The 26,443-nt window shown below is 38.4% G+C and overlaps 1 protein-coding gene across 2 annotated transcripts in view; it reads left to right on the plus strand.

Moving 5' to 3' along the window:
• fastkd3.L (FAST kinase domains 3 L homeolog) overlaps window positions 1-25,486 on the plus strand; it is a 48,989-nt gene extending 23,503 nt beyond the window's left edge. The window contains exons 6-8 of one of the 2 annotated variants that reach the window (XM_018267663.2): window positions 7,248-7,317; window positions 9,224-9,338; window positions 24,742-25,486. In XM_018267663.2, coding sequence (XP_018123152.1) covers window positions 7,248-7,317; window positions 9,224-9,338; window positions 24,742-24,840 — 284 coding nt within the window. In that variant the 3' untranslated portion in view covers window positions 24,841-25,486. Of the gene's footprint in view, window positions 1-7,247; window positions 7,318-9,223; window positions 9,339-20,267; window positions 20,324-24,741 lie in introns of those variants that run through there. The other variant, XM_018267665.2, reaches the window with a different exon arrangement.
• Window positions 25,487-26,443: the final 957 nt, after the last annotated feature.

Consider the following 26,443-nt stretch of genomic DNA (forward strand, 5'->3'; position numbering starts at 1 on the left):
ATATGAACTATCTGTTGCTTAAGTGTTCATTTTGGGGGTATAGTTTTCCTTTAAGCTGCAAAAACAGAAAAAACCCATCCAAAGACATGGACGTCCACGGAAGACAACAGTGGTGGATGATCGCAGAATCATTTCCATGGTTAAGAGAAACCCCTTCACAACAGCCAAACCAGTGAACAACACTCTCCAGGAGGTAGGCATATCGAAATCCAAGTCTACCATAAGGAGAGAAGACTGCATGAAAGTAAATGCAGAGGGTGCACTGCAAGGTGCAAGCCACTCATAAGCCTCAAGAATAGAAAGGCTAGATTGGACTTTGCTAAAAAAAAAAAAAACATCTAAAAAGCCAGCACAGTTCTGAAAAAACATTCTTTGGACAGATGAAACCAAGATCAACCTCTACTAGAATGATGGAAAGCAAAAGGTATGGCAAAAGCGTGGAACTGCTCATGATCCAAAGCATACCACATCATCTATAAAACATGGCGGAGGCAGTGTGATGGCTTGGGCGTGCATGGCTGCCAGTGGCACTGGGACACTAGTGTTTATCGATGATGTGACACAGGACAGAAGTAGCTGAATGAATTCTGAGGTGTTCAGAGACATACTGCCTCCTCAAATCCAGCTAAATGCAGTCAAATTGATTGGGAGGCGTTTCATAATACAGATGGACAGTGACCCAAAACATACAGCCAAGGCAACCCAGGAGTTTATTAAAGCAAAAGTGGAATATTCTTGAATGGCCAAGTCAGTCACCTGATCTGACCCCCATTGAGCATGCATTTCACTTGTTGAAGACTAAACGTCAGACAGAAAGGCCCACAAACATACAGCAACTGAAAGCCGCTGCAGTAAAGGCCTGGCAGAGCATTAAAAAGGAGAAAACCCAGAATCTGGTGATGATCATGAGCTGTCATTACCAAGCAAAGGGTTTTCATTCAAGTATTGGAAATGAACATTTTGTTTTCAGTTTTAATTTGTCCAATTACTTTTGAGCCCCTGAAATAAAGTGATTGTGTTAAAAAGGCTTTAGTTCCTCACATTTTTGTTAAACCAACTGAATTAAAGGTGAATGTCTGCAGTTCAACTGCATCTTAGTTGTTTCATTTACAATTCATTGTGGTAATGTACAGAACCAAAATTAGAAAAAAAGTTGTCTCTGTCCAAATATTTATGGACCCAACTGTTTATATTAATTGAACATGACATGTAGCTGTAGGTAACCTGTGCCTTTTTTTCCAGCTTGAATGGTTGCTCTTCACACCTGAGACAAAGACTGAAACTGCCCACATAGTTCACCTGTTCACACTTTTTACAAAATGCTAATAGGGCACCAGCACTGTGTCACTGTGTGTAGTACATCTTAGAGTGGTCCTGATGGGTTTCCTGTCTCCTGCTCTGTTCTGCCTTCCCTATGCTCCCTGTGTGTGTCATGCTCTGCCTGCCCTAAGTTCCCAGTGTGTGTCATGCTCTGTCTGTCCTATGCTTCCTGTGTGTACCATGCTCTGCCTGTCCTATGCTCCCTGTGTGTGCCATGCTCTGCCTGTCCTATGCTCCCGTGTGTGTCATACTCTGCCTGTCCTATGCTCCCGTGTGTGTCATACTCTGCCTGTCCTATACTCCCAGTGTGTGCCATGCTCTGCCTGTCTTATGCTCCCTGTGTGTGCCATACTCTGCCTGTCCTATGCTCCCTGTGTGTGCAATGCTCTGCCTGCCCTATGCTCCATGTGTGTGTTATGCTGTGCCATACTCTGTCTGTGTGTGCCCTGCTCTACCTGTGGAACATAAGCCTGGTATTTGTTCTGAGGGTTTGTTAGCATTTGAAAATAAATTATTGTTAGGGGCCCTAAGGTGTTTAATTGTGTACTGGGGGTGCTGCATTATCCACAGGGGAGAAGTAGGCATATGGATTTAAGGGTATGTCTTAATATGACAACTTTTTTTTACATATGAGTTATGTGATATCCCTGCAGTGAGAACCAACCATTTGGTTTTTTTGTGCTACCACCATTAATGTGGACATGGTCTTGTGGTAACATGGGTGTGGTTTAAATTGGGTGTGATTTAAAAACAGGGAGTGGTCAACACTGGCTTCCATTGTCGGCCCTCCACTATGTAGGCCAGAAAAATTTCAGCCTTCTGTACCACAGAAGTTGGACAGCACTGAACTATAGTATTCTTTCTGAAGCAAAGACACAACTTTTACCAGCACAGAGAAGCAGGAAATTATATTTAATTATTTTGTTACACTTTCAGTTTTTGATGTTTCTACTACTTTAAAACCAGAGGAGTTGGAGGTACCATAAACTGAGGAGTCGGCGTATTTATTTTTAATATAAGCTGATGCTACAGGGTTGATTATTACATTCTGATGCGAAGTGTGCTGGTTTTTGAGCTGCCATCTACCAATAATCTAAATTATTATCTAATCAGCCTTATATTCTGATATTTATATTATATATATTCAATAATATTGTGAGTGGGTCCCTATGGTGAGTAACTGAAAGCGGCACACAGCATCTGCAGTGTATCAGCAGAAAAAAAGATGGGGAGCTACTGGGGCATCTTTGGAGGCACAGATCTTCCCTGCTAAAGGGTTATGGTTGCCTTGGGCAGGTACAGAAGCCCAAAAAATAATGTACAACATTTCTAGCCTTCTTCTTTAGTTAAAGGGATACTGTCATGGGGAAATTTTTTTTTTTCAAAATGAATCAGTTAATAGTGCTGCTCCAGCAGAATTCTGCACTGAAATCCATTTCTCAAAAGAGCAAACAGATTTTTTTTATATTCCGTTTTGAAATCTGACATGGGGCTAGACATATTGTCAATTTCCCAGCTGCCCAAAGTCATGTGACTTGTGCTCTGATAAACTTCAATCACTCTTTACTGCTGTACTGCAAGTTGGAGTGATATCACCCCCCCTCCCTTTTTCCCCCAAGCAGCCAAACAAAAGAACAATGGGAAGGTTTCCAGATAACAGCTCCCTAACACAAGATAACAGCTGCCTGGTAGATCTAAGAACAACACGCAATAGTAAAAACCCATGTCCCACTGAGACTCCTTCAGTTACATTGAGAAGGAAAAACAGCAGCCTGCCAGAAAGCATTTCTCTCCTAAAGTGCAGGCACAAGTCATATGACCAGGCGCAGCTGGGAAATAGACAAAATGTCTAGCCCCATGTCAGATTTCAAAATTGAATATAAAAAAATCTGTTTGCTCTTTTGAGAAATGGATTTCAGTGCAGAATACTGCTGGAGTAGCACTATTAACTGATGTGTTTTGAAAAAAACATGTTTTCCGATGACAGGATCCCTTTAAAGGAAAACTATACCCCCCAAACAATGTAGGTCTCTATTAAAAGATACTGAGTAAAACAGCTCATGTGTAAAACCCTGCTTCATGTAAATGAACCATTATCATAATAATATACTTTTTTAGTAGTATGTGCCATTGGGTAATCATAAATAGAAAATTGCCATTTTAAAAAAATAAGGGCCGCCCCCTGAGATCGTAAGATTCACTGTGCACACATACAAACCACATGTAAGGTCACATGAGCCAATTAACAGACAAAGTTCTGCCTTTTGCTTCCTCACTTCTTCCTGTTACAGTTAGTGTTGTAGTATTTCTGGTCAGGTGATCTCTGAGGCAGCACAGATAGAGTCGCGAAATGGTGGTTCAAGGTAAGAGATGTAAAAGGGCAATATTTATGTAAATATATATTCCAGTTTGGTAAGATTCTTTAATATGTCATTCAATTTGATATAAACTATCTGTTGCTTAAGTATTCATTCTGGGGGTATAGTTTTCCTTTAAGCTTGAGTTCTCCGTTAATGGGTCTGTGTGAGTCAAATCCATACTCAAGAAGGACCTAGGTATACTTGTGTATAGTAAACTTGGCTGTAGCAAACAAGGTTTTGTGCTGTATTAAAAGCACTGGTAAGTCTCCATCTAGAATATAGTATGCATTTTTGGTCTCCACTGCTCAAACTGAATATTAATGAATTAGATAGATTCCAAAGATGGGTAACTAAGATGGTATGCAAAGTCTCCGTTATGAAGAAAGACTGATCAAGTTGCGGTTATGATGAAGTTACTGATATTGATCCTTTAGATGGATTTGGCATCTTATCTGCCCATGTACGGGGCATTCCGAAAGGCCTCCCCGGTCAATATCTGGCAAATATTGACTGGGCAGGTTTGATTTCCCTTGCAATCCCCCACAACGGCTAGTTGATGCGGTCCTTAACTCGGCGCCCATTACCATTGTTGAAATATGATTGTTTGGCCCTAGGGCAGAGCGATTGGATTAGCCCAATATCACCCTGCCTTTGGTGGGCATATCAGGGAAAGATCCTCGCCAAACGAGCAGATCTTATAGTGTATGGCCACCTTGAAGGACACGTAAACCCTTAATAGCTTTATAGTGTATATTGTTAGGGTGCTGTTACCCCATCTGAACCGAATTGTTTACAGATTATAATTTTGTATACCCACTGCAACAAACTACCAATGCATAACTAGTGTTAGTCAAGAAAAAGGATTAAAAGATTGCTGCAGACACTTTGCTAACCTTTTAACGTCCAAAGTGACAGGTAAATTATGCTTGTTAACTGACTGTTCTGATTCAGATTAGAAAGGAGGTTCCATCTTCATATTCAAAAAGGGTTTTTAAATATGAGAGCTGTGAAGTTGGAATTCTCTCTGTGAAATAGTTGTGCTGGTAGCACAAAGCTCGGGCAATCCTATATATGGTATGTGTTCAGATTATTTAAATTTGCGAAGATTCTTATTCATACAGGTCATGGTACATCTATAGAAATAAGCCAAATCAACTGGACTTGCTGTACTTTTCTTGAAGATGTTTCACCAGTCATCCAACTGTTTTTCTCAATTCAGAATAACTTGTACATATGATCTTGCTTCGCTATATATCCTCTGGAATGTTGCTCCAATCAGCATAATCTGTTTATCATAATCCACAATGATGTCATTAAATTAGGTGTTGATTGTATTAGCAAGATTGGAGCTTTGATATGTTATTAAACCTTCCTGGATCACATCAAAGCTTCCAATCTTGGAAAACAGGTTTTGTCTTATGTAGTGCTGCAAAACTTTGCATATTTGGGCCATTTTTTTGCAATCATACAATTATTGCGGAATTAAATGCCAAATTAAAGGCTTCTAATATAAAAAGGGCTTCTAATTAGCAAAAGTCACATTTTAATTAATAAATAGTTAACTGTAAAATATTCTAAATCTATACATTTAGTTATCTTATCTTTGGACCTGCTGAGCAGCGTCCTTAAGTTTCATTAAAGGCAGCTGTTAGAATTGATACAATAGTTGCTAATATTCAGTCAACACACATTTAACACTTCAGCAGAGGTGTTAATGAATCCAAATTTCTCTAGATTTCTTATTCAATATCTAACATTAGTGTTCATGTGTACTATTTTCATTTTGGAGCCCCTACATGCCACATACTTAGCTAAAATTAAACACATTGGGTATCAAACTGATGAGCGGACCACTGGCATTCATATTTAGGATATTCTGTCTTGGTGCCTAATGACCGTTGAGAGATGAGATGCAGCAAATTGGAAGCTTTGAGGTAATTATTTAAAAATTTTAGGCATTGTTATAAAAAACATTAACGTTAGCAAAGCATTGCAGTTGAGTAATAGAAAGCTATATTAACCCATGCTGGCGTATTTTGGGAAAAACAAGATATATAGTTTTCTGTGATAAACAAAAAGCCCCTCCAGGAAATGCCTCTAAAGTAAAAATGAACAAACTATTCAGAAATTGTCTGGCCATGCACGCTGCTAAATTTTAAAGTGCTAAATTATTTTGGCAGTAAAATGGTTAATAAACCAACTGCAGTCTAAACACAAGTTGTCTATTTACTTAGCCAACCAGAATAAAAACCTGTTAAAGATCTTCGCAACCAGTTTGTAAATGATAAAGTTCTTTATAATATGAGGCAAAGACAGTTTGACAATAATATTATATCCATATGATATAGACACCTTTTTAAACAAGCTCCAACTTCAGGCAAATACATGTCTGATACAGTACCAATAACAAAGATAGAATTGACAGACATGGTCTCCTCTTTGCCCAGCAATAAAGCTCCAGGACCGGGCAGCTTGACCAATCTGTACTATAAAAAGTGTCCTGGTACCACATTTAACTTAGCAACCAGTGTAGGGGCATTTCCTAAATAAATTCTTCTTGACCTAAGCCAGGCAAAGATCCAAATGTACCCTAAAACTGTAGAACAGATCAGCCTTCTTAATACTGATGTGAAAATATATGCAAACATAATAGCTACCCAGCTCCAGAAAATCATGCCCATTCTTGACCAGGTTGGCTTCATAGCTGACGGAGGTGCACCAGATGGAAAAGAAAGTACATTATTATTATTATCCACCTTCTAAAACAAACTAAAATGTAGGTCTCTCCTCCTATCTCCGGATTCAGTGAAGTTGGTCAACTAAGTTTATTGGCTTTATGTTACAAACCACTTGAGAAAGTGTTAAGCTAGTGTCTAAACTGATAAGGTCAGTTGGGGACGTATGTTCTGCATTTGATACTTAAGTTCTCAAACCAGATAACCTTGAATATATCAATCGGAACATGTACAATTTAATGAATGTTTTAAGAAATACTGTTATGTTTTATTGTTAAAGAGCAAAAGAAAATATATTGCCTCCATAATTTTGTATAAAACGGTGACTTCAGGATCCATTTTATTGGGTTGGAAAAGATTGCCACACTAGGCTCAATGAAAAAATTAGCAGAAGCTATGTAAGGAGAGCAAGGAGTCCACTTTGAGTCTCACCAAAAATGCTGGTATTCTTTGCAGTTATAGAAAAAGTGGACTAAATAACTCCCAATGGCCTTATGCTCATCTGCTAGTTTCATGACATTTCAGTCCTAATCAGTAGGTCCACTTGCATATGTGTATGTGGGCTACTTCCTTACACTTTATATTTCTCATGCAGACTTGAAGTTTTGATATTGTTGGCCCTTGTGGTTTCTTGTGCCAAAATAGAATAATGTTGGTATGTGTCTCAGCCTAAAAGGAATCTTTATTCCATGGTTATCTATAATCATTTGCTATTTTTTCAAAAACCAGTAGCCAGTAGAAGAGGCAATAACACACACATACACAAAATAAAAGCTAAACATTGTTAGACATGCACTAAATTTAATAAATACAATGCTGTTTTACCATTTAGATGTAGAAATCAAACTGGATGAAGAAGGGTTCGTGTTGGCAGCTTCCAGCCATGAAGAGGTTCACAAAAGGTTTGCATGTTACCTTGTTAAGTATGTTCTGGTATCATATTTGAATGTTTTGATTTATATAGAAAATTAAATGGGTAGTTCACCTTTAAGTTAACTTTTAGTATGTTCAAGAATGACTAATTCTAAGCAACTTTTCAAAAGGTTTTTATTTTTTTCTAGTTTTTTAAGATTATTTGCCTTCTTATGACTCTCCAGCTTTCAAAAAGCAAATGCTCTGTAAGACTACAAATGTATTGTTATTACTACATTTTATTACTCATCTTTCTATTTTGTCCCTCTCCTACTCATATTCCAGTCTCTTATTCAAATCAACGCATGGTCGCAAGTAATTTGGACCTTAGCAACCACTAGCACTCCAAGCCTCTGCAGAAATGTTCCTAGACAGGAGGAGGAGATTAAAATTTTCCTCTTTGTTTATACACAGCTGAAGAAAAAACCTGGTGTGGCATTAGCCTGAAAGACAGTGACAACACAAATTAAACTTTTTGATCATAACATTGCTTTATCATTTTGTTGTAAAAGTATTTGTCTGATGGTTTTACATTGTTACCTATGACATTCCCTTGTTCCTTTATGAGGGGGCTGCAATATTTGTGCTGCAGCAGTGTGTTGGTGTTTTACCTGACAAGTTGGAATGGGATGGTTCAGCTTGGCAGATTTAGGAGCTTCAAGTAATAATTACTTAAGTAGACTTATCCACGAAAAAAAATGAACATGACCTGTAGGTAACTTTTAATGTGTGTAAATATATACACATTAGTTTTTAGTGTAGTATAACTTTAAGATCAAAAAGAACACAGTTTTGGTTTCTAAGATATTGCCTGCTATTTTTTTTATCCTCTGCTCAGTATCAGACCTAGTCGCAAGCATAGGTAGGCTGTCATTACTTTGTTATGATGCCCTGGTAAAATCTTGATACCCTTGATAGCTTTTTCTTGTAACACATTGTTAGAAATTGTAACTGTATAGAGTCTTCACTGTTAGGTCAGTATTACAAGCAGTGCTGTGCTTAAACATTTTAAAGTCATATAAGGGACTGTCAAGTAATGAAAGGCATAATTTAGGAGTGTTTGAGCATTAGTCTTGCAGTAATGGACACTTAATTTAATTACTATTTTGTTTTGCCTAGAGGGCCCAGAACAATACTTTTAATTGGATATAAGAAATACACAGTGTTGTTTTTGCCAACAAAAGACTAACTAACTTATCATGTTTTTGGCACTGTGCTGTACCTGAAAAGCACAGTTAGTTTTCTCCACATCTGTTTATAGTGTTCTGCAATTCTAAGTAATCTTTGGTGGGAACCTAGCAACCAAATAACAGTTTAAATTCTGCTACAGAACAAAAAATTAAAGTAATTCCTAAACCACAATAAATTAAAAGATAATTTATAATTCCTGTTACTGTCTATTTGCTAAATGTTAAAGGGGTTATTTGCCTTTAAATTAACTTTTATCATGATGTAGAAAGTGATATTGTGAGACAAATTATTCAGCAGATCTCCAGTTTGTAATGTCTGCAATTCAGTTGCTAGGGTCCAGATTATCCTAGCAACCATGCACTGAAATGGGTAAGAGACTGGAATATGAATATGAGAGGCCCTGAAAAGAAAGATGAGTAATAAAAAGTAGTTATAACAATGTGTTGCCCTACTGAGCACTTGTTTTTAGGTGGGGTCAGTGACCCCCTTTTGAAAGTTGGAAGATGAAGAAGGCAAATAATGCAAAAACTATAAAAAAAGAAAAAATGAAGACCTTACTTAGAATTAGCCATTCTATAGCATACTAAAACTTTACTTGAAAGTGAACCACCCCTTTTATGGAGTGGTCCTGTGTTATTATTTATATAAGTAATTAGTAGTATAAGCAAAATCAAGACAAATAAATGAATTATTTTTCCCTTCCAGAATAGCACTCTGTATCGATGGTCAAAAACGGTTCTGTTGCAACACCCATATTCTTATTGGAAAAGAATCTATTAAACAAAGACATTTGCGGTTGCTTGGTTATGGAGTTGTACAGGTAAGATCTTGAATATAATTTATTCTGACCTAATAAGGAACTTTTGCATTGTACATTAGACTACCTATTTTTATGTCTGCATATGTGCATATTGTTGTAAAAGGGAAACATTTTATCATAAGTAATTTTTTCCTGTCAAAACAGACTGTGAAAAGTTGAGGGTGAGGACCAAGTAATTTTCTCAGAGATGTTACATGTGCCACGAGCAACGTCAAAAAGACAGTGGGAGCTTAGGGAGATTAATGTGTGGCTGAGAAATTGGTGTAGGAAGGAGGTCATTGGATTTTTGCAGAAATGGGTTGATTTCTCAATCGCCTCATGCTCTTTACCAGGGATGGGCTGCATTGATGATGGTGCAGCTGCTTTGGGGGAGAAGATGGCTAATGGGTTGGAGGAGATTTTAAACGCTGTGTGGGGGGGTTCAATAAAGGATTCTGTGGAAGTTAGGTGAGGTAGTGGGCATAGGAAGGGAAAATGGGGGAGGAGATTTTGGTTGGGGGTACTGTTAAGGAAAGGGAGGACCACATGTTGTATTCACAAAATTCTCACACTGGTTCCAGTATTGAATGTATTTTTTCAAAGTGAGGCTGACTGGTAAAATGGGAGAGCTGAAGGTGCTGGCACTGGTGGAAAAGTATGATGTGATTGGTGTTGCCGAAACAAGGCTGAATGAGTCGTATGACTGGGCAGTTAATATCAGTGGCTATACTTTGTTTCGGAGAGAAGGAGTCTATGCTCCTGATGCATTTGTTTTTCACGATTTTGATAAATCTGACTCTTGAATGTTGTAAAACGGCAATCCGGAAGGCAAAGATTGGAAATGAGGAGCACATTGCGGCAGACGCTAAGATTAACCCCAAGAAGTTTTTTAAAGTAACAGTAACACCAAAAAAGTAATAAAAATATCTTTCTGTTGCCCTGCACTGGTAAAACTGCTGTGTTTGCTTCAGAAACACTACTATAGTTCATATAAACAAGCTGCTGTGTAGCAATGACAGAAATTGAAAAAAAGGCTATATGGCACAGGTTAAATAGTGGATAACAGATAACACCATTATGTTCTACAAAGCTTATCTGCTGTGTAACCTGAGTCTTTTCTCCATTGAATGGCAGCCCCCCCTTGCTACACAGCAGCTTATTTATACAAACAATAGTAGTTTTTCTGATGCAAACACAGCAGTTTTACCAGTGCAGGGCAACAGTGCATGATATTTTCATTATTTTAAAACACTTGATGTTACTGTTCCTTTAAGTACATTAATCGTAAAAAGATGCAGATTCAGAGTGTGGCTCTTTTAAATAATGCTACCAGTATGGTGGTAACAGATACTGAAAAGGCAAATGTGCTAAATCCGTTCTTCAGTGCGGATAGAGGAGTCAGAGTTCCTAGACCCACTTCATAGCTGCACTGTTGGTTCAGTCAGTGCAGCTATGTCAGTGTCTGACTCAGGATATGGTTCATAAAGCTTTACTAAAAATTAATGTGAACAGGGCAGCAGGTCCAGATGGAATACACCCTCATAGTAACATAGTAATTTAGCAAGTTAGGTTGAAAAAGGACACGCTTCCATCAAGTTCAACCTTTTATGTCTTTATGTAACTTTCCTAATGCTAGTTAGTATCTGGTTGATCCAGAGGAAGGAAAAAAAAACCCATTTGAAGCCTCTCCAATTTGCCTCAGATGGGGTAAAAATTCCTTCCTGACTCCAAGATGGCAATCCGACTAGTCCCTGAATCAACTTGTACTATGAATCTTTCATAACCCTGTATTCCCTCCCTTGCTAAAAAGCAATCCAACCCCTTCTTAAAGCTATCTAATGTATCAGCCAGCCAACTGAGAGAATCCTACATCTTCACAGCTCTCACTGTAAAAAAGCCCTTCTGAATATTTAGACGGAACCTCCTCAGAATTAGCGACCTCTTGCCAACTGGAAGGACCTACTGGTAAATGAAGCATTAGAGAGATTATTATATGATCCCCTTATATATTTATACATGGTTACCATATAACCCCTTAAGTGCCTCTTCTCTAGCGTGAAAAACCCCAACTTGGCCAGTCTTTCCTCATAGCTCCATACCTTTTGACTCCCAAGGTCATTTTCCATTATGAATTGGCCTAGTGCAGTCCCATTAAAGGTATAAATGGCTTGGATATTTTTGCATCCCAGGTGCTTGTAAATTTATCAACATTGAATCTCTTTTGCAAGAATGTTAAGCTTCATTAAGCCCAACAGACCTTAGTTTAGAAAGCAGTTGTTTGTGGGGTACTGTATCAAATGCTTTGGCAAAATCCAAATAGATCACATGTACTGCTCCCCGGCTGTCCAGCATCTTACTTACCTCATCATAAAAAGCTATCAAATTTGTCTTGACATGACCTATCCTTCAATCAGCCATGTTGAATACTGCTCATAATGCCATTCACTACAACATTTTGAATGTGATCCCTTAACAAGCCTTCAAATAATTTGCCCACCACAGATGTTTTACACAAACTTACTGACCTATAAATGCCAGGCTGAGATTGTAATCCATTCAGTTAAAGGGAATCTGTCGTCATTTTAAACTTTTTTTTTTTTTTTTTGCATTTTTATAAAAAACACACATCCATAATAAACACTGTCTGGCAAATAAAATGTTAATCCACAAATCAATGCATAAGTTATTTTAGTTTGTATTTTGTCATGGGGGCTTCCATTTCTGCTCATTACACATTCATCCTGGGCTGCTCTAACAGCAGGCACAGCATTACCTGTGTGCTTGGAGGCAGCCACTCTAATAAAAAGCCAGGTCGCACTACGACATGAGAATCTAGCTGTACACTCCCCCTCCCCTCTCTGCCCATGCGTGTGATGTTTGGAGGAGAGAGGTCACATGGTTTGCAGGGAAGCAATTACTTTCACTTGCCTACCTCCTTCTCTACAGCGTGCACTAGCAGCCCCTCCTCCCACAGACACTATCAAAGCTCCTGCCGTTCTGTAAGTTTGTTCTCTGCATTCCTTTGGAGGGGGGAGCTTTCTCTCCTTGCTGCCTTCCTAGTTTGTTTTACTGGTTACTAGATGAGGTAAAGGAGCTGTGAGTTCCCTCTGCTATCCACCACACACAGACCTTGCTCCTTTCCTGCCTGCAATACTTCTTTTTTCATTAACTACTTACTGCCTACTTTCTCCTAAGCTATTTTAACCCTTCCTAGACTTCCTCCTAAGTTTTCCTGGTTTTCAAGTATGTCCTCCTTATTTTATCCTTTTTTCTATTCCCTGTCATCAGTCCTGGGATTGTACTCCTGTGTTTCTGCCATTCATTTTTGTGTAAACAAATATAATAAACTATCTGTATATTTATTTTTGAAACGTAAGTGGGGGCAGTGATCACAGGACTATCTTATTTCAGTCCTTCTGAAGTGGTGTCAGTGAGAGCTTGTCTTGATATCTGCCTATTGTTCAATTGACAGGCTCAACAGACAAGGCTCTATTTACATTACAGCAGCTTGTAGGAGGGAGGGGTAATGACATCACTCCAACTTGCAGTGCAGCAGTAAAGTGTGACTGAAGTTTATCAGAGCACAAGTCACATGACCTGAGGGCAGCTGGGAAATGTCAAAATGTCTAGCCCCATAGCAAATTTTAAAATTAGATATAAAAAAAATCCATTTCTTGTTTTGAAAAACTGATTTCAATGCAGGATTCTGCTGTATTAGCACTATTAACTGATACATTTTGTAAAAAACATGTTTTTCCATGACAGTATCCCTTTAAATATGATGGCTGCCGAGCATAGACAGCCTGCTTTAAATCATCCCATAGATTTTTGATGATATTCTTTTTTTAAAGTTTTTTATTTATTGGTTGCATCTTCAACATACAGAAATAAACCTCTTTTTTTTTTTTTTTTTTCAAACAAGGGTACAAGGGGGGGGGGTTATTTTGGCCGTGTGAACATGTGTTAGCTTCTCTTCCCATAAATGTAGGTAATTTTTCTAAGTGGAGTCCACATTTATCTGGGCAGCCTCTACTAATATATGTTAGCTTGTAAAAGGGAAGTGCTTGGTTTAGTATAGATTTACATCTGTTCAGGATGGGTAGAGAAGGTAACTTCCAGGTTAGGATAATAGTTTTGCTGGCATAGTAGTGAAGGAGTCTCAGGAGGGTACATCGATATTTGTCCTGGACTTTGTTCTCTACTAAACCCAATAGACATGCTTCTGGGGACCGCACGTATGGCATGTCTAGTGTTTCCACTGTAAATGACACTACTTTTCCCCAAAATGTATCAACCAATGGGCATGTCCACAACACATGCAGGAATGTGCCTGGACTTGTTCTGCATTTGAAACATAAATTCTCTGGCTTAAGGCCTATCGAATGCAGTGTAGCCGGTGTGAGATATGTTCTATGGATTGTACGATACTGTATCATGATATCATTACTACTAATCACCGAAGGTAGGTATGAGTGAGTAAGGTCGTCCCAGTCATCAGGGTCTAGTTGTTGGAGATCCGAGGTCCATTTGGTGTAGCATTGTGCAAACGACTGGGTGCCCTTAATAGCTCCTCTAGACGAGACAGGGTCACCTTGAGGAGATCAGAAAATTGACTAATGGCTGACTGTCTAAGCTGTAAATATCTGAACCACATGGTTATACTCCATAGTTAGAGCTGTGAAGGATTTTAACCCTTGAGCATTTTTAACTTTAAACTTAGCCCACAGTGATGGGTCAGGTACCATTAAAAAATGTTGTAGCTTGGGATTGCACCACAGAGGCATATAAGGGGAAATCACGTTCTGTAGCATTTTGTCATATTTAAGGGCTTTTTCCCATATTGGGATTAACATTTCCAGTGTAGTGGGGGGCATCTCCTTTGAGTGGTTCCCCTTATGGGAGTATTCGCTAATGCTTGAATTGACCCTGCTGCTTCTGCCGAGATGGGAAAGGCGGCATTTTCAGCCGAGGGAGAGAACCATCAGGCTACATACACTAGTTGGGCAGCTAGGTAATACAGGAAAATGTGTGGTAACGCCAAACCGCCATTCTTTTTAGGGGCTGTTATGGTTTGGTGGCTTACACAGGCTTGTTTATTATTCCACACAAAGGAGCGTATCATGGAATCAAGTCTGGTAAATAGGTTGTTTGGGAGTAGGATTGGGGAGTTATGAAATACTGTAAGTATAATAGTTTGGGAAGCACCACCGTGAAGTTGGTATCTATATAGATAACTGGTTCCAAGTGTTGCCTTTTACGTGCCTTCTGCCCTGCCTTAGTCCATAAAAATATATTAGTATGAGTGAAGTAGAGCCAGGCACTTGCAGATTTACTGCAAAAAAAAAGTTTTATTTCACGATGTTTCGGGCAAAGCCCTTTCTCAAGTGATACCCACAATGCAACAAAACATATAAAGCGTAAACCACACTCTCTAGTATAATTACATGGGAAGGGCCATTGCTTTGAGGAGTGAGGTAATGAGCCTAGCCCTTAAAGGGGTGGTTCACCTTTAAAGTAACTTTTATTATGTTATAGAACAAACAATTCTAAGCAACTTTTCAATTGGTTTTCATTATTTTTTTTTTATAGTTATTTGTCTTTTTCTTTGGATTTTTTCAAATGGCCGTCGCTGTACCCTTCTAAAAAAACAAATGCTCTGTAAGGTTACAAATGTATTGTTATTGCTACTTTTTATTACTGATCCTTCTATTCAGACCTCTCCTATTCATATTCCAGTCTCTTATTCAAATCAATGCATGCTTTCTTTGGGCCTTAGTTACCCGATTGCTTAAAATGCAAATTGAAGAGCTGCTGAATAAAAAGCTAAATAACTCAAAACTACAAATAATAAAAAGTGTAAACCAATTGCAAATTGTCTCAGAATATTACTCTCTACATCATACTTAGAAGTTATCTCAAAGGTGAACAACTCCTTTAATTAATTGTAATATATATCAACATGTAGTTGGTTTTGTAAAAAGTCCTTTTGGGCTCAAATCAGTTACAATCACACAGTCTACAATTACAAAACAATTTATAGAAAAACAATTTATAGAAAATTTTCAAATTCTTTGAATGTACAACTCCCAGGTACTGCCATTTTGGCCTACCTAAAGGGTCAATTGCTGTAATAAATCCATCATTTAGCACAATTCTGCATCAAATACAACATTATGAAAATTATTGTTTAAATATTTAATCTGCCCAACAATTATGTTACTTCTATGTCTGTACCGCACTGTGGGTTTTCATTAATCGTTAGAAAGGGAAGCAGAATTTTCTGTTTATTTTATCTGTGAAAAAGAGCAAGATATAAGTAATCACAAAAATGGTGCAATGTTCCAATATTCATTTAAACCGAAGGGGACCAGACTGCCTCTCATTGTAGGAGCAATTTCTTCATGTCAACACCTCTCTGTGGTTTATATACAACCTCGAGGACTAACCACTTACAGTTGTGACTGATTATTGACAGAGAAATGTCTGGATACAGATGTCTGTCGGGGTATTTATTTTATAATTTCTAATGTCAGACTTGTGTTCTTTGATTCTTTCCTTTACAGATCGTACTGTTTGTCCAACCTAGACTTGATCACAGGGGCATTTTAAAAGATATATTACTCCTGTGGTTTCACAAGGTTTCGCAGTCCCCTGGAATAGAAAACTTTTTCTAGTATTCTTTTTCGGTTCCACTGCACATATGTAATCCAATCCCTCAGGGTACGGCTTTTTTGTAGCAAAACAAGGGTGGTTCTGAGCACACTTTACAAAATGACTTACCACCCTGCAAAATGGGCCAGAATCTTTTAACCACTCTTTCCACTTCTTATGGTGGTACTGGCTTACAAAGGGCATCCATTGTAATTTCACTCCTTGCTAACCTCCTTTCCAGGCTAAGTTAAGATTTGTGTATAGCCTACGTATTTTAATGTCAGTCGCCCGGCATGAAGCCAGAATGGTCCGGGTGTACTATAGATCGGATAACCTTGGTTAATTTGTTAGCTAAGACTTTTGCTAGGATTTTAACAATGTTAGATAGGAGTGATATGGGCCTGTATGCCACACAGTCTGTAGGATCACCTCCCTTCTTTGGTATTCACCCAGACTTTGGGGGTTCCCCTCCTGTGTGGATTTATATAACTTCTCATGGTAGCGGGTAAATGTGTCATTAATTCCCCTAGCAGTATCACAAACGTTCCTGGCTGGAGATTGTACCTGCGTGATAGGGGCTAGATTATTAGTTTCCCTAAGTAGGTATGCTAGTAGTTTCCTCCTTTGTTGCCTTTCTCAAAGAGAAGGTAATTTGAGTATAGGAGATTTTTTTTTTGCGAGACTAGAAGGGAATGTTGATGTGAGGGGGTTCTATTAAATACTTCTTATGGGCTGAGACTGTGTAAAGCCCCACAGTTTTCCTCAAGGTACACTGTGATGGGAGGGGGTGCTTGGCTCACAGCACCACTTAAGCTGTAAGCTCTGCTTACGCTGCAGCTGGAGACTTCTGGCTGCCAAACTTCTATTTGAATAGAGGAGGCGCCCCATGGCTCAGATGTTTGTTTTATAAAGAAGGGGGCACCCAGGGCTCCCCTGTCATTGACTAGAATCGGTTATATAAGCTCCACAGAGTCTCCCGGCGCTTGTGCCTTTTCCCTTCCGCTGGCAAGTCGGGGGACTGTGACATCCATTTCAGAATATTGTACTTCTACCTTTGCATGAATGCCTTTGTAGATTTCAAAGTGTGTTTAGGGTCATTGTCTTGTTGGAATATCCAACCCCTGCGTAACTTCAACTTTGTGACTGATGCTTGAACATTATCCAGAAGAATTTGTTGATATTTGGTTGAATTCATCCGACCCTCGACTTTAACAAGGGCCCCAGTCCCTGAACTAGCTACACAATCCCACAGCATGATGGAACCTCCACCAAATTTGACAGTAGGTATCAGGTGTTTTTCTTGGAATACGATGTTCTTCTTCTGCCATGCAAAGCGATTTTTGTTATGACCAAATTACTAAATTTTTGTCTCATCAGTCCAAAGCACTTTGTTCCAAAATGACTGTGGCTTGTCTAAATGAGCTTTTGCATACAACAAGCGACTCTGTTTGCAGCGTAAGTGCAGAAAGGGCTTCTTTCTCATCACCCTGCCATACAGATGTTCTTTGTGCAAATTGTGCAAAATGGTGTATCTGTACATCGTTCTACAATTGTAGAACGATGTACAGATACACCATCTGCAGCAAGATGTTCTTGCAGGTCTTTGGAGGTGAACTTTGGGTTGTCTGTCACCATTCTCATAATCCTTCGCATATGCCGCTCCTGTATTTTTCTTGGCCTGCCAGACCTGGGTTTTACAGCAACTGTGCCTGTGGCCTTTCATTTTCTGATTACATTCCTTATAGTTAAAACTGACAGTTTAAACTTGTGAGATAGCTTTTTGCAGCCTTTCCCTAAACCATGATACTGAACAATCTTTGTTTTCAGATCTTTTGAGAGTTGCTTTGAGGATCCCATGCTGTCACTCTTTAGAGGAGAGTCAAACAAAAGCACAACTTGCAATTGGCCACCTTAAATACCCTTTCTCATAATTAGACAAACCTGCCTATGAAGTTCAAGCCTATCCAACCAATTTGGTGTTGCCAGTAATCAGTATTGAGCAGTTACATGCATTCAAATTAGCAAAATTACCCAGGAGACGCTGTGGAGACTATATAACTGAATCTAGTCAGTGACAGGGGAGTCTTGATTGCCCCCTTCTTTATAAAACAAACATCTGACCCCAGCGGGGCCTCCTCTATTCAAATAGAGGTTTAGTAGCCAGTAGTCTCCAGCTGCAGCATAAGCAGAGCTCACAGCTTAAGTGGTGCTGTGAGCCAAGCACCCCCTCCCATCACAGTGTACCTTGAGGAAAACTGTGGGGCTTTACACACTCATCCCATATAACCCCTCCCCCCCAGGAGAACATGTGTGCACCCACTCTCCTCTGAACCCACAAGTTGCAGCAGTGAAGGCTATTTTACACCTATGCCTAGACTGCCCATGTTGTGGGGTGCATGCAGATGAGCTAAATGAGTACTGGGGTGTTTTCTGAAGAAAGATTTTCAGTAAAGCAGTATTCAGTTGATTTAAATCAAATGTGAAAAACTGGCTGTGCAAAAATGTGGGTACCCTTGTAATTTTGCTAATTTGAATTCATGTAGCTGCTCAATACTGATTACAGGCAACACCAAATTGGTTGGTTTAGCTTGTTACGCCTTGAACTTCATAGGCAGGTGTGTCCAATCATGAGAGAAGGTATTTAAGGTGGCCAATTGCAAGTTGTGCTTCTGTTTGACGTTTTCTAAAGAGTGACAGCATGGGATCCTCAAAGCAACTCAAAAAGATTTGAAAACAAATATTGTTCAATATCATGGTTTAGGGGAAGTCTACAAAAAGCTATCTAAGAGGTTTAAACTGTCAGTTTCAACTGTAAGGAATATAATCAGAAAATTGAAGGTCACTGGCACAGTTGCTGTAAAACCCAGGTCTGGCAGGCCAAGAAAAATACAGTAGCTGCATATGCGGAGGATTGCGAGGATGGTTACAGACAACCCCAAGATCATCTTCAAAGACCTGCAAGAACATCTTGCTGCAGATGATGTATCTGTACATTGTTCAACAATTCAGCAAAATGTGCACAAAGAACATCTGTATGGCAGTATGATGAGAAAGAAGCCCTTTCTGCATTCACGCCACAAACAGAGTCGCTTGTTATATGCAAAAGCTCATTTAGACAAGCCACAGTCATTTTGGAACAAAGTGCTTTGGACTGATGAGATAAAAATGTAGCTATTTGCTCATAACAAAAAGCGCTTTGCATGGTGAAAGAACATCGTATTCCAAGAAAAACACCTGCTACTTACTGTCAAATTTGGTGGAGGTTCCATCATGCTGTGTGGCTAGTTCAGGGACTGGGGCCCTTGTTAAAGTCAAAGATTGCACGAATTCAACCCAATATCAACATTCTTCTGGATAATGTTCAAGCATCCGTCACAAGGTTGAAGTTACGCGGGGGTATGATATTACAACAAGACAATGACCTTAACACACTTTGAAATCTACAAAGGCATTCATGCAGAGGGAGAAGTACAATATTCTGGAGTGGCCGTCACAGTCTCCCGATTAGCATATCATCGAAAATCTATGGGATGATTTGAAGCAGGTTGTCCATGCTCGGCAGCCATCAAATTTAACTGAACTGAAAAGGAAAACAAAGATGCAATGCTATTATACGACTGTCTTTCTGTATTGCTATAATTATTGCACAATAAAAGAATTGTTAAAAAAAAAAAATTTAACTAAACTGGAGAGATTTTGTATGGAAGACAGGTAAAAAAATACCACCATCCAGAATCCAGACACTTATTAAAGGCTATTGGAGGCATCTAGAGGCTGTTAAGTGTCAAGAGTGAGTTTATTGTCATTTCATCCATATACGTTTGTACAGTACACAGTGAAACAAAACAACGTTCCTCTAGGACCATGGTGCTACACACAACATAGATGTATCGGACAACAGACAAAAAGTGCAAGTGCAAACTCCTGCAAGACAGGACAGCATAGTACAGGGACAGGATAAGACAGTGCACACTCAGCAGATGTAATATGTTAAGTAAATAATGCTAAATGTCAGACATGATGGGTGTATCATTGTGATATGATAGGAGTAAGAACATGATAAAGAACATGATAAAGTGCAGATGTGCTCATAGAGAACAATTGTATCCAGTGGCTATTTAATTATAAAATGACTTACAGTGGCTGTGTAACGTTGTGATATATAGTAAGGTCAGATGGAGTATGTGTGTGAGAGAAATCTGTCCGGTCCCTGAGTATTCAGGAGCCTTATGGCTTGGGGGAAGAAACTGTTACACAGTCTGGTAGTGAGGGCCCTAATGCTTCTGTACCTTTTTTCAGATGGCAGGAGTGTGAACAGTGAGTGTAAGGGGTGTGTTGGATCAGCCACAATGCTGGTGGCTTTACGGATGCAGCGAGTGGTGTAAATGTCCATGATGGAAGGAAGAGAGACACCTATGATCTTCTCTGCTGTCTTCACTATCCTCTGCAGGGTCTTGCACTCCATGACAGTGCAGTTCTCAGCCCAGACAGTGATACAGCTGCTCAGGATCCTCTTGATAGTCCCTCTGTAGAAGGTTTTGAGTATGGATGGTGGGAGATGGGATTTCCTCAGCTTGCGCAATAAGTAGAGGCGCTGTTGGGCTTTCTTGGCTAAGTAGCTGGTGTTGTGGTACCAGGTAAGGTTCTCCACCAGTTGGACACCAAGGAATTTGGTGCTTTTGTCGATCTCCACATTAGAGCTATCAATGTACAGTGGCAGGTTACATTTGCAAAAGCATGATCAACTAAGTATTGATGTAATATCTCTGTTGGGGTGCCCACATTTATGCACCTGAATAATTTTGTCATGATGCATAATGCATATTTTCTGTTAATCCAATAAACTTTGTCACTGCTGAAACACTACTGTTTCTATAAGGCATGTTATATATTTAAAGGAAGTTGCTACTTCAGCCAATAATAAACAAAACTCCAAAGAATTAAAGGAAAACTATACCCCCAAAATGAACACTTAAGCAACAGATAGTTTATATCAAATTGAATGACATATTAAAGAATCTTACCAAACTGGAATATATATTTACATAAATATTGCCCTTTTACATCTCTTGCCTTGAACCACCATTTCGTGACTCTATCTGTGCTGCCTCAGAGATCACCTGACCAGAAATACTACAACACTAACTGTAACAGGAAGAAGTGAGGAAGCAAAAGGCAGAACTCTTTCTGTTAATTGGCTCATGTGACCTTACATGTGGGTTGTTTGTGTGCACAGTGAATCTTACGATCTCAGGGGGCGGCCCTTATTTTTTAAAATGGCAATTTTCTATTTATGATTACCCAATGGCACATACTACTAAAAAAGTATAGTATTATGATAATGGTTCATTTACATGAAGCAGGGTTTTACACATGAGCTGTTTTACTCAGTATCTTTTAATAGAGACCTACATTGTTTGGGGGGTATAGTTTTCCTTTAAGAGTGGTTCCCAAACTTTTTCATATGACTGTATATTTGGAACAAGAGAGAACCACATGTACTAACTATAGGATTTCCTGGTGTGGATGTTAAATCTTCATGGATCTTAAGGTAGCGTAATATTATAGGACAGATAAGCCCTTTGTGAGAAAATTTTAAGTGCCTTTAGTCAGATACTCCAGAGAGAGAGAGCAGAGTCAACCTTACGTTTAAAACTGGAAGTTGAATCACTGGGTAATTTTTTATACACGTTTTCATCCGCTAGTCGTCTTAAAATATCAGCAACAACACTTAATAATTTACTTTCGACATAATCCGCAGTTGTACAATAAATGGGTGTATACATTAAATATACAGATTACATTCAGAAATACAACTTTTAACAGATATAAGGGGTAAAGATGGTCCCCCACAAGAGCTTAAATCTATAATATGCCCTTAGAAATATTTTTGTACCAGTACCAAGTTGTGGTGCCATCTTCAGAATGTTGGAATTGTTTTTTTGAGAAATTAAAATAACCTGTGGGTAAAATAAGACATTTATTTCATTGTCTTTTTTTTTAATAGTTTAAAAATAATTTGGTTGGGGTTTTCAAGGTACCAAGAGCTTACAATCTAAAAGATGCCCTTTGGATATTATGTACCAGTACCAATGTGTTGTGCTATCTTAAAATAATCTTGGAGCAGGTTTCTTGCATTGTAGCGATAATAAAAATAACCTGCGGGTAAAATGGAGACATTTAATTAATTGTCCTTTGTACAGTAATTGTTTATAAAATAATGGTGTTGGGGTGTTTTAACCCTTTCCCTGCCAGCTGATTTGCTACTTTTATTGCTAGACCATTGTTGAGCATTTTGCGCTCTTTCACTTTAGGGGCCTTTCATGAGGGGGTCTTTTAGTTCACCTAGGAAAACAATATTTTTTTTTCTAAGACAACCTAAGCTTTCAAAATATGCTAGTTTTAGTATAATTCCACTTCTATTAAAAGATATAGGCTTCTAAGTGTCTAAAAAATGAAAAAAAAATATGTTTCCCATAATATAAATATATATAACAGAAACATAATTTATTTTATGCACAAGGACACAGCAGATTTGGAAAGTCATATGTCTTCCAAGCGTGCCAATACCAAATATATATAGTTTTATGGAGATTTCTTACTTGTATAGGTACAAGCAGTACACTACCGAATTTCCAAAAACCACTCCACAAAACTGCATACTTCTGATTTCAAGGCCAAGTTCCGGTAACAGTAGGTTTACCCTAGAAAACTAATTGGAAAGAACAAAAGCTACAAAAGTATGGTGACCCCTGAAAACTATATTTTTTTTTTGAAAGTACACATTCTGACAAATCCAAATTGGAATTATGTCTTTCTATTCCAAACTACCATACTGTAAAGCTAAATTAAATGCAGCTGTTTTAATGACATTCCTGAAAATTGCCTTAAATTATTGCAATTTGCCGCATCTATCTCATACAATTTTTTGCATACAGCTGGAAAACACCCTACATATGAACACCAAGGGCCTACTGAACTGTTTGATGCCCAATATGCATAGATATACCAAAGCAGCTGGCATATGCAGACCCCAAATGAAAATAGTGCAGATGAATTTTCTCTGCTGCCAATTTGCCTTCTGTGCACAAAGCCCTGTGATTGCATATTATGTGCCGCAAAACCCCCCAACAGTACAAAGACCCCCCCCCCAAAACCATATATTTTTTGGAAATACATATTCTGACGAATCGAAAATGGGTAATTATGTCTTTCTACTCCAAACTACCAAAGTATGCATTAGAAAAAATTAGCTAAAAATGTCTTTCTACTCCAAACAATCAAATTGAAAAACGGTGCAAAAAAAATTTAATTAACAAAAATGCAAGCATAAAACTGAAATAAAATCACAAAAATCAAACCCAATTAGGCAAATCAATGAAATAGCAAAATAACTGATTCAACAGTGTGGCTAGCAGTCAGAATGTTTGATCGAATAGTCATGCTGCAGATAACAAGAGGCAAAATGATAAAATGAAGAACTAAAAATAAATGTATAAATGTGTGCTTGTATATGCATGTGTGTAAAGCCGTAAATGTGTTTATACGTGTATTTGAGTGTGTAAATGTATGCAAAAGGGGAAAAAAAGCCTGAGAAGCAAAGAAAAATGCTAACTTTGGTAAAATGCGTAGTGTGTGTGTGTGTGTAAAAGCATGTATGCGTGTGTAAATGTGATTTTCCAATAAGGATCGCTGTACACCTCGAATAACCAGCATTAATGAGTGGGGAAAAAACTGAGAAAATAAAATAATAATATTGTGTAGTATCTCAAATACCATTCCCATCCTTTGTGTTCAAAAGGAGCTTTAGTCAGTGGTAGTGATAGATATGGAAAGTGAAGTGAATATTCTTACATCACACATGCAGCAAAGGACTGTGCATAAGAGGGATTAGGGTAATATCAATATCAACACTAGAATAATGCAATGTTTCTAGCGCAGGGGTCATCAAACTTTACTATCAAAAGAGCCATTTTGCCCCTCTAAAGAGGGGGCCTCTCTAAAGAAAAAATAGTCTGGAGCTGCAAAACATAACACATAACATACAACAAACAGAAGTGTTGAGTGTGTGACAGCGGTAAAGACCATGATGAATCATCTTGCTGTGGCTCGGTGTTGCCTGTCACTCCTGGGACGTCTGTACAGCCCTCGCACCTGCTAGCGGCTTCCTGAGTCTGCGACCGCTGTAAGCTAACTGATAACTTACTGCGGTTGCACATTTAAGAAGCCACCAGCAGGTGCGAGGGCTGTATATACGACCTGACAGGCAAAGCCACAAGACCGAGCCGCAGCAAGTAGCATGAAGAGCCGCAGGTTGCCTACCCCTGTTCTAGCGGTTGATTTATACTTACAAGAGCACACATGATTAAGGCATTAATCAGAATACAAGTACTTTGCCTCTTGCGTTCTTCTTCAATCCTTATGTGGGCAATAAAAAGTGACGTGCAGGAACGTTGAACAATGTTTAATAAACAGTTAAAATAACACTCACAAACGTTCACGATAAAAAGGCATATAAAATCAAAGGCACTCTTTAAAGTCCCACAGTGGAAGGGTTGATTGGAGGGTGGGGAACCAGCATAAAGATGCCAGTGATCTGTCTGTCATTGCCTGTTGTAGATGTATCCAATTTTTATCATTTATATGATGGCTCTATTCCAATATTCTGCTTAATACAGTGGTTCAAACAGTTTGTTTTAATTTGAGTGGCATTTGTTATTGTGAGCTGTGCCTGTTTACAGATATAATTATTTAATGGCCTTTTATCTTTCAGATTCCATACTATGAGTTTGACAACCTAAGTAATAAAGAAGAAATTGTTGAGTATCTTCACAAGAAAGTGTTTCCTCATACATACAGACTTAATTGGTGACATTGTCTCACAGTTGTGCATTATTTCTACTTAGAGGGTTATGTGCTTTCTATAATCACTTATCGGATCTTTTGATAATTAAATAGTGAATTTTATTTAGTTTGTATAAAACTGTGTAAATGTGTCTTTGTACAAGGAGTACTGTACTTAAATTTTCTTTATTTAGAGAATTTAGTTTTTGGAGGCCAAGCTTCATTTAAAGTGACTTTGAGGATGCACATTCTGGCACTTTACTATTTTACTTGTACTAGTGTATTAATCAACCAGACATTAGCTTACATCATATTATGATAGACAAAATAATAAATTGTTACTATCCTGTAAGTTACTATCCTTCTTCGGATTTTTTTTAAGAAGGTTCACTGACTGTAGGCTCTACTACATAAATATGTGCTGTTTATCTTTTAATTTTTTATGAATAACTTATGGATTCAAAACCTTTTGTTCTCCTTCATGTGGTCTTTTTGTTTTTTGTCTATAAACCAGAACATAAAATATAAACTGTAGTTTTTGAACATAAAATATAAACTGTAGTTTTTGATACGGCTATGAAAACTAATTTTAGAATTTTTAATTCTATAACTAACAAAGACTAATCCCAAAAAGTTTTGAAAGTGTGGCTCCATTAAAAAATATTTGGTCATAAGAGATGCAGAAAAGCAAGTGTGCTTGATCTTTTGTTAAAGTATACAATTGAGAATTTGCAGGACAAAAATCAGTGGCTCACGCAGAATATCGTACTCAAATGAAAGGTATAATAACTATGGGGTGCCAAATTATAAGCATCCCCAATGATTAAAATGGCAGATAGAAGAAGCGGAAGAATATTGCTATGTGGTACTTCTACAGTAGTACCCTCAGCCTCTGCAATTTTCAGCTAACAGGAGCAGGTCTCAGGTAATAGATTATAATTGCTGCCAGGTGCCTAACAATTTGGGCCACAGTGGGTACACCTTTTTTTCTCCCTTAAATATTTAAGTAAAATTAATGTGAACAATGGCCTGGGTCCTGGTGGAATACTCCCTAGGGTACTTCAAGAACTTTGTTTAGCTTTAGCCACACCTCTATTTATGATTTTCTCATATTCACTTTTATCAGGTATGGTACCTTTGGATTTGAGGAAATCAGATGTAATTTCAATATTTAAAAGGGGTTATAGTCTCAGCCTGGCATTAATGCAGTGGAGTAAAATAGGGAACGAAGGATGCATTCAAGGCAGCTCTATCTACCAGGCAGATAACCCAGCCACACCCTCTTCCTAAGCTAAACACACCTCCCCCAGCTCATTGGTCAGTACACTCTAGCATTGCTTTCAATTAAGCTGCCAGATATAGAGTGTGTGATGTCATCTGCTCCTCGCTTTGATGATGTGCTGTGTGATGTCATCTGCTCCTCCTGTATCATGGCTGCTGAAGTCTGGATGGAAAGTGATTTTAAAAGATAGTGGATTCCTGCAGAGAAGCAGACTTTCAGTGAGAAGTTTTATCTAGGAGACTGCACAGAACTCTAGAGAAAGTCACATACATGTGGTAATGTGGGTGCAGGCAGGGAATCTGTGGGTGTGTGTAGGCTGTGAATTACACTGACAACTTAATGTAACATG

The sequence above is a fragment of the Xenopus laevis genome, chromosome 6L (assembly GCF_017654675.1).
Source record: "Xenopus laevis strain J_2021 chromosome 6L, Xenopus_laevis_v10.1, whole genome shotgun sequence".
Classification (NCBI taxonomy): domain Eukaryota; kingdom Metazoa; phylum Chordata; class Amphibia; order Anura; family Pipidae; genus Xenopus; species Xenopus laevis.